At 44.3% G+C, this 8,909-nt stretch overlaps 1 protein-coding gene across 2 annotated transcripts in view; it reads left to right on the forward strand.

Annotated features, from left to right (window-relative positions):
• The window catches only part of LOC106567057 (low-density lipoprotein receptor-related protein 1), a 138,972-nt gene that overhangs the window by 48,990 nt on the left and 81,073 nt on the right, over positions 1-8,909 (forward strand). For both annotated transcript variants that reach the window (XM_014135894.3, XM_014135895.3), the window contains exon 3: positions 5,320-5,454. In XM_014135894.3, the coding sequence (XP_013991369.1) occupies positions 5,320-5,454 (135 nt within the window). The remainder of the gene's footprint in view (positions 1-5,319; positions 5,455-8,909) is intronic.

The raw sequence follows: 8,909 nt of genomic DNA on the forward strand, positions 1-8,909 counted from the left end.
CTGAGTAGTTACTCTATGGTACACTGTTAATGCGTCTCAAATGGCACCATATTTCCTTTTTATAGTGCACTACTTCAGTCAAATGTGGTGTCTTTTTATGTAGGGAGTAGGGAGCTATTTGGGACGTTGCCTCTGGTTCCGGTGTAGTCACTAGCCAGGCCTTTGACCCTGCCTGAGGTACATGTTCATTACAGTTGACAGCAGTCTGAATGGGAGTCAGAGACCTGGCAGTGGAGCCACGGACCCCTGAAGGACGGGAATAAACCCAGGCCTTTATACTGAGGAAAAAAGCGCGACCGGGGATCACTATTTATGGTGTTTATGTAACCACACTGGCTGGGGAAGGGGGACGAGGGGTAGGGGGGTGTAGTAGGGGTTGGTTGAGGTGACAGAAGGAAGTGAAAGAGTCTGAGGTGGTTAGGGGGAAGGTATAGTTTAGCCTAGTCTCATCTCACACCTGGATCACATCTGAATCTGGAACAAAGAGATGCATGGAATGAAACAGATATCCTCACTTTAGACTGGATCTATAGACCATAGTCATTAACATCCCTAAAGAAACAGCGAGGATTCCCTCCCCTTCCATTTAGTATCATCACTTTAGGTGATGAGGGAGTTCATTCGATTGCTGTAATTATCCCTCATTGGGAGCAGTCAGGGGTATTGGAGATGTAATTTATCTCAGTAGCTCTCAATGCATGAAGCCCTGCATACTGCTACAATCGGCTCCATACCTTGTTCTGACTCACCCCTTTTGTCTTTCTCCAAGGATCAGGCTGCCCCGTGCGCACGCGCACACACGCGCACACACGCGCACGACTTTATGCTATTGGAATGGAATGGAGAATAATTAGTTACAGAAATGGGTTGTGAATAAAACAATGTGTATTGTGCAGTGATCACACTGCACTCCCCTGTCTGTTGTATTTTCTATACTTTCTCATCTGTAACAGTTGTTCATTAAGAAGCATGAGCCTTACAACATTCAGAGAGAAAATAGTCGCAGGGATCACATTATGCTAATTGATACCGGGTTGTTATAAGGAATATAGCTGTTTTTCATCGCGAGAATGTTGTAGGAAATGCTTGTCTTGGCTTTGAACCAGAATTGTGTTTTTATAGAGACCGAGACGGCAGAAGGCAAGGCCGGAAGCTCTCGATCAGTCTCCCTTTGACTGTGCTGCACAGCAATGTGCTGACCGGTGCCACTGACAGATCAAGAAGGAAGTCACTAGGCAGCCGTTGCCTGTGTGGTGTGGGAGAGTTGGTCTGTGTCACTCAATAGACAGCCAACAACTTCCCAGACTGTAACAGACAGGCCAGAGGCCATCATTTATTATCCTCATCTTAAAGCCACTGTGTAATCCGGTATGATTGCCTTGTGTCCCGCTCCCTGCTATTAAATTCCTCTCTGTTTACTTTCCTCCTGCAACTCTTATGTCTTACGCAGACCTTTCGGGCTTAGAAAGGGTTTTGACATTTTTATTACCTGCTATATCTAGTTTTTCCTAGGCCATTCTTTTCCTTTTGATTTCAATGGACAACTGTTTGGGACAACAGTAAATCAACAATGTGTCCTGCACCTGGTTTGGAGTGTTGCCAAACAGATCCATTCTATGGGCTTGCTAGTTTATTCCATATCCTGCAGTTAATTGTGAAATGGCTCAGAGTTGATTGAATGTAAAGCAGGAGCTTTGAGAGGACAAGATGGTCGGACGTCTGGGTATGAGGCAGTCCCCTGGAGTGGCTAATCTACTTGCAGAGATTTATATTGAGCTATTTTATTATGTCTAACTAAGACCACTTGCTGTTCCATTGCTGAGCTCGGCGCATTACTGTGGTAGAACTGCGTCTTCATTCAAATACTATTGAGGTATTTCATTCTATCTAAAGGCTCTGGTACCTGCGGCACTGGTGCTGAGCCAGGTGTAGTACTATGCTGAAGTAGAGCACAGTCTACGTAGATGTTTCTGTGGTGGCTGTAAGTCGTAACGGCTCGTAAATGAAAAGGATGCATTTCAAACTGGATACTAGTGATGTCCTCGGGCACTTGAAGCGTGTTTTATCCACTGTCTATGACAGATAATCTGTTTAGAAGCATCTGTTATTGCATTGTGACTTCAGAATGAATTTACCTTGGGGGGAGACGGCGTTTTAATACTACTTTACCCCATGCAGGTCTTTCCCTCTGCAGTAGGCTTGGCTAGTCTGATGTTAGTTTTTGTTAGAACTTCAAACACCTGGTTGTACTTGACCTCACCTCAAGAAAATAACACATTAAGAACCTTCAACTATTCTTATGAAATCCAAACCTTGTAAAACACTCCAAAGCTAATGTTTTCTTCTTCTCCTGCACAGGAGGCAAGGCTTTCTCTTTCATCTCTCGCTCACTCTGTCATTCGCTGTCTCTCTACAGGACAAAATACAAACCCTCCAACTCAAAAAGGCCTGTGGGGTTGATGGTATGCTAAATGATAACATATACAGACCACAAATTCCAATTGGCTATACTTAAACTCTTTTAACCTCATTCTCAGCTTTTTACCAAATTACTGTATAACAGACCACGTATTCACCCTGCACACCCTAATTGACAAACAAACCAAAACAAAGGCAAAGTCTTCTCATGCTTTGTTGATTTCCAAAAAACTTTTGGCTAAATTTGGCATGCGAGTCTGCTATACAAATTGATGGAAAGGGGTGTTGGGGGGGGGGGGACGACACGTACGTACCACATTATAAAATCCATGTACACAAATAACAAGTGTGAAGTTAAATTGGCAAAAAAATGAATTTCTTTCCACAGGGCCAGGGGGTGAGACAGGGATGCAGCTTAAGCCTCACCATCATCAACATGTATATCAATGAATTGGCGAGGGCACTAGAACAGACTGCAGCACCCGACCTCACCCTACTAGAATCTGAAGTCAAATGTCCACTGTTTGCTGATCTGGTGCTTCTGTTCCCAACCAAGGAGGGGCTAAAGCAGCACCTAGATCTTCTGCACAGATTCAGCCAGACCTGGGCCCTGACCGTAAATCTTAGTAAGACAAAAATAAAGGTGTTCCAAAAAAGGTCCAGTCGCCAGGACCACGAATACAAATTCCATCTAGACACCGTTGCCCTTGAGCACTCAAACTATACATACCTCGGCCTAAACATCAGCGCCACATGTAACTTCCACAAAGCTGTGAATGATCTGAGAGACAAGACAAGAAGGGCCTTCTATGACATCAAAAGGAACGTAAAATTTGACATACCAATTAGGATCTGGCCAAAAATACTTGAATCAGTTATAGAACCCATTGCCCTTTATGGTTGTGAGGTCTGGGGTCCGCTCACCAACCAAGAATTTGACAAAATGGGACAAACACCAAATTGAGACTCTGCATGCAGAATTCTGCAAATATATCCTCTGTGTACAATGTAAAACACCAAATAATGCATGCAGAGCAGAATTAGGCCGATACCTGCTAATTATCAAAATCCAGAAAAGAGACGTTAAATTCTACAACAAAAGGAAGCGATTCCCAAACCTTCCTTAACAAAGACATCACCTACCGAGACATGCACCTGGAGAAGAGCCCCCTAAGCAAGCTGGTTCTGGGGCTCTGTTCACGAACACAAAAAGACCCCACAGAGTTCCAGGACAGCAACACAGTTAGACCTAACCAAATCATGAGAAAACAAAAAGATAATTACTTGACACATTGGAAAGATTTTACAAAAAAACGGAGCAAACTAGAATGCTATTTAGCCTTACAAAGAGAGTACACAGTGGCAGAATACCTGACCACTGTGACTGACCCAAAATGAAGGAAATGTTTGACTATGTACAGACTCAGTGAGCATAGCCTTGCTATTGAGAAAGGCCGCCTTAGGCAGACCTGGCTCTCAAGAGAAGACGGGCTATGTGCACACTGTCCACAAAATGAGGTAGAAACTGAGCTGCACTTCCTGACCTGCCAAATGTATGACCATATTAGAGACCCATATTTCCCTCAGATTACACAGACCCACAAGAATTTGAAAAAACAAATCCAATTTTGATAAACTCCCATATCTATTGGTTGAAATACCAGTGTGCCATCACAGCAGCAATATCTGTGACCTGTTGCCACAAAAGGTCAACCAGTGAAGAACAAACACCATTGTAAATACAACCTATGTTTATTTAGTTTCCCTTTTGTACTTTAATTATTTGCACATCGTTACACCACTGTATATAGACATATGACATTTGAAATGTCTTTATTATTTTTGAACTTTTGTGAGTGTAATGTTTACTGTACATTTTTTGTTTATTTAACTTTTGTTTTATCTATTTCACTTGCTTTGGCAATGTAGTCATATGTTTCCCATGCTAATAATGCCCATTAAATTGAATTGAGGGGGGGGGGGGCAAATAGAGAGAGACAGATGAGAAATCCTAGTTTCTTCTGGAGAGGAAGAGAGAGAGAGAGAGAGAGACCACTTGCTATTCTTTACCATTGACTGTAATATACAATATTCCTTTGTCACTGTTTTTGTTTCATGACAAAGGCTTCCTGTCTGAAATGGAGTTATTTATTCAGTATGTTTCCCTGTACACAGGACTTTGGTCCCGTCTAACAAGCGTCATTTTTTGACATTCGTTGTTAGGGATGTGGTTTTGAATTCTAACTTACCCTGTGTGCTTGCGGGAACAGCTGCGTTGACATGTTTATTTTCAGTTAAAGAGCAGAACAAAAAAACATTGTCCAATCCCTAGCTAGCAGCCTAGCTAGGAGCTCTAAGATCCTCTCAGCGCAGTGGCAACACAAAGACCTTTAAGCAATATACAGAGCTGTTTTGTACAGTCAGCGTGTGGCCTAAGTCTTGACAAAGGAAACGCAAACCACTAGATGCTCCTGCCCTGTCGGCCTAATACACTGCCGTCAGTCCACTACTTATCACAGCACGGCCAATGAATGGTGAGGCTATAGCCTGGCAGGACCTATTTAACACTAAACACTTCTCTATAGCAGTCTGGCTGAGGCTGACTGGCTGAGTGACACTCTGATTTACCCTTTTTAAAGATGTGCTCGTCTTTTGAAAACATTTTTAAACATCTGCCGGGCTTTGGAAATGTACCCTCCACTCACAGCCTTTTTTTGGGGGGGGGGAATAAAAGGCAGCTTTTTTTTGAAGTCCCTGATTCGTTTTGAGGATGCATTTGAGCTGATGTTTGTAAGTGTAGTCGTGTTTGCAGAGTGCCATCCTACGACTTTCTCATTCCTGTGGTACATTTGATCTCGGACTAATGTGTGTGTCTGTCTGCTGTGTGTTTTTGTGTTGCAGGTCCACACAGAGTGTCCCGGTGTCCGGCCAATGAGTTTGAGTGTCTGGGGACAGATGTGTGTATCCACATGAGCAGGCTGTGTGATGGGAGCCCTGACTGCACTGACGGCTGGGACGAGGGGCCACACTGTCGAGGTAACACACACACACACACACACACACACGCGCGCAGCTTTCTGGGGTCCTTCCTAGTTCCTACAGAACATTGGGCCAGCCAATCCTGTTGCAGCCAGTGACTGTGTTCCTTTTCTGTCTAGTTCCACAATGCGACACTATGAACTCAATAGCTGTCCGAAATGACAACGTATTCCCTATATAGTGCATTACTTTTGGCCAGGAAATAGGAGGCTAGTTCAGACCGACAAAATGTCTGTCCCTCTGTGTGGCTCTTATCTTTTTGTCTGGTTCCACAATGAGAAGCCTCAATAATGTCCTCTCTATGGCTCTAATTAATATCAGGGATTCGATTTGATGATGGGATTCTCCTCCTTTCTGTCGGCCTGGTTGGCTGTCTGGATAAATGCTCCGCTCTGCCAGCCTGAGCCGGGGAAGTGGCCTCAGAGCCTGGACTGATTTAGGGCCTCTAGGGCCTGATTTGATAAATTAATGATTTTTTTTCCCAGAGAGAAGAGGAGCCATTGTGATAACGGAGGCCATCTCATTAAAGCAGCTGATGGAGGAAGACTGTGTTTATTGGAAAAGAGAAGAGATTACAGTTTGGGGGGGAACTGGAGAGATAAAGGACGAGAACAGAGGATTCATAAAGCTGAGATTGAGTGATATTAGTCAAAAAATGTTGATGTCCTGGTGTTTCTATTATACTGGGACATGTTGTTGGTTTGGTGCGTTTCCCAACAACAAATATTGACGCCAAACAAACGCATCTCTGCGGACCAACATCCTAGAACACCAACGGGCTCTGGAAAGACCAGTCCACATTAGAACTGGCAGGTACACACTGTCCTAGCTATCGTATACAAAGAAAGATATGGCCTCTCTTTTTTGGGTTTTATGCATTTATAATTCTGCTTTAGTTTTATGTGTTCATAATTCGGCTTACTAGAATTCTAGCAGGAACACATTGAGCAGAAATGGGGGGAAGATAAGAGTTGAAGTGACATTTGTGTGAAGTAGGTTAAAGGGACAGATTCCCTGCCTTGCACAACGTTCCGCCGATGATGTCATCGAGACATGACCCGCAGCGCCTGTCCCCGGTCGAGCACACTGGTCCATCTGTCCCCGTGAGGATGGACTACCACACACACCAGTGACAGTGTGTTTGCCAGAACTTTCTGCTGCCACGTTGTTTGTGTGTGTGTGTGTGTGTGTGTGTGTGTGTGTGTGTGTGTGTGTGTGTGTGTGTGTGTGTGTGTGTGAGCCCCCCAATTTCATGAAAAGCCTCACCATTTCACAAGCATCCCAGTGTTGGCTTGAACAAACTGCCGGCTTGCGCAATCCAAGTGGACCCTAGCCTTGTGCTGATGTGTCAAAGCGCACTTCTGTCATTCGCTGTGTTCAAAGAATTATCCAGAAGTTGTTGACAAGGGGAGTGAGGGAGCCAGAGTAGGAGGCAGGCAAGGGAGGAAGTTATCGCAGTACAATCCATTTGATTGACAGGGTAATATGGTGGAGCTAGGTGTGGGAGGTTGAGGAGTGGGTTATAGCCAGGTTTTGCCCTGCCTTCTGTGTTACTGGGCTGCTGAGGCTTTTCTCTGCAGATTTAAAGAACTTCCGGCAGCTCTCTTTCTCGCTCTCGCTCTTTCTCTTTCTCGCTCTTTCTCTATCTCTTTTATCTCTCTCTCTCTCTCTCGGGGGACTTAAGAGGCCAGTTAGGGGGCATGGCCTCTCATATAATCTCCCCGCTAGTGTTTAATTGACAGGGAAAGAGAATGGGGTCAGGGTAGTGTCCTAGTGCTCCTCTCTGCTCCCATTCCACAATGGAAACCCTCCATGATTTATGCACGCTCTTCTTTATAGCCTGATCCCTGATCTGTTTGTGCTCTTATGGTCATTGGCAAGACGGCACAACAGACCTGGGACCATTAATAAATTCCAAGTCATTTTGAAAAGAAAATCGATTGAAAGCACCGGCAACCTACTTGAGGCAAGAGATTTTGAAAAGTCAATTTGTATGCTCGAGTCTGGAATTTGTATGCTCGAGTCTGGAATTTGTATGCTCGAGTCTGGAATTTGTATGCTCGAGTCTGGAATTTGTATGCTCGAGTCTGGAATTTGTATGCTCGAGTCTGGAATTTGTATGCTCGAGTCTGGAATTTGTATGCTCGAGTCTGGAATTTGTATGCTCGAGTCTGGAATTTGTATGCTCGAGTCTGGAATTTGTATGCTCGAGTCTGGAATTTGTATGCCCGAGTCTGGAATTTGTATGCCCGAGTCTGGAATTTGTATGCCCGAGTCTGGAATTTGTATGCTCGAGTCTGGAATTTGTATGCCCGAGTCTGGAATTTGTATGCCCGAGTCTGGAATTTGTATGCCCGAGTCTGGAATTTGTATGCTCGAGTCTGGAATTTGTATGCTCGAGTCTGGAATTTGTATGCTCGAGTCTGGAATTTGTATGCTCGAGTCTGGAATTTGTATGCTCGAGTCTGGAATTTGTATGCTCGAGTCTATTGTCTTGTCATTATGGTGGCGTTGCTCTGTATATCTGGCTCGTCAGGAACTAGGCCGTACAGTGTTGTAAAGCTGGGTTTTTGACCCACTAGCCTCATCCCCTTACCACTGTTCATTCCTGGATTGTTGAAGAAAAGATCAGATCCTTGCAGTATAGGCTAATGGTGTCAGTTAACACAATCAAAAGATTAGCCTGTATGCTGTTAATATTAGTGCTCGTGTTTTTCTGTACGCGTGAACGTTCTAAGGTGTGTGTGTGTGTGTGTGTGTGTGTGTGTGTGAAGGCTCGATAACGTTGTGGCGTTGCTTTGGGACTGGACGCCTTGACTGTGTGCTAGATCTGATGAAATGTTCAACCCGGTGTCCATAATCTGTCTGTTGAAGGCTGTGGGTCTTCCAGTAGGGCAACGACCCCAAACGCACATCAAAAGCACCCTGTATTGGTTCATGATGAAACGCTAGACTGTTCTGGAGTGGCCAGTGCCCGAGTCCAGATCTGAATCACATCCATGACCTATGGCTAGAGCTGAAATGTGGTCATCTGAAGAGTGCTCGTAGAAAGGTGTACCAAGCTCATTATAGCTACAATGAGCATTTGTTGGCAGTTAGCTTGGCCATAGGCTGTGCAACCAAGTACTAGCTCTGGGGTGCCAATACTTTTGTCTTTTTATTTTCTAAATAAAAATTGTAAACTTAACTTTACAAAAGTTGGTTCTGCAATGTTGAAAATCCAATAACAAGGTGTGAAGGCCAACAGTTTTTTTTTTTGTCAACTTATTTTAGAAGAAATGGGGAATTATTAAAGAAAAGTGCAAGGGTGACAATATATTTGGCCGCAACTGTATAAGGGTAATTGAGTTGCTAATGGCACCCAGCAGTACCCCGGTCAGTGAGAGGGGGCAGTGCTGAGCTCGCCTGCAACGTCACTTTCTGGAATAGCAAAACTGCGTATATCACAGTAC

The sequence above is a fragment of the Salmo salar genome, chromosome 13 (assembly GCF_965601325.2).
Source record: "Salmo salar chromosome 13, fSalSal1, whole genome shotgun sequence".
NCBI lineage: Eukaryota > Metazoa > Chordata > Actinopteri > Salmoniformes > Salmonidae > Salmo > Salmo salar.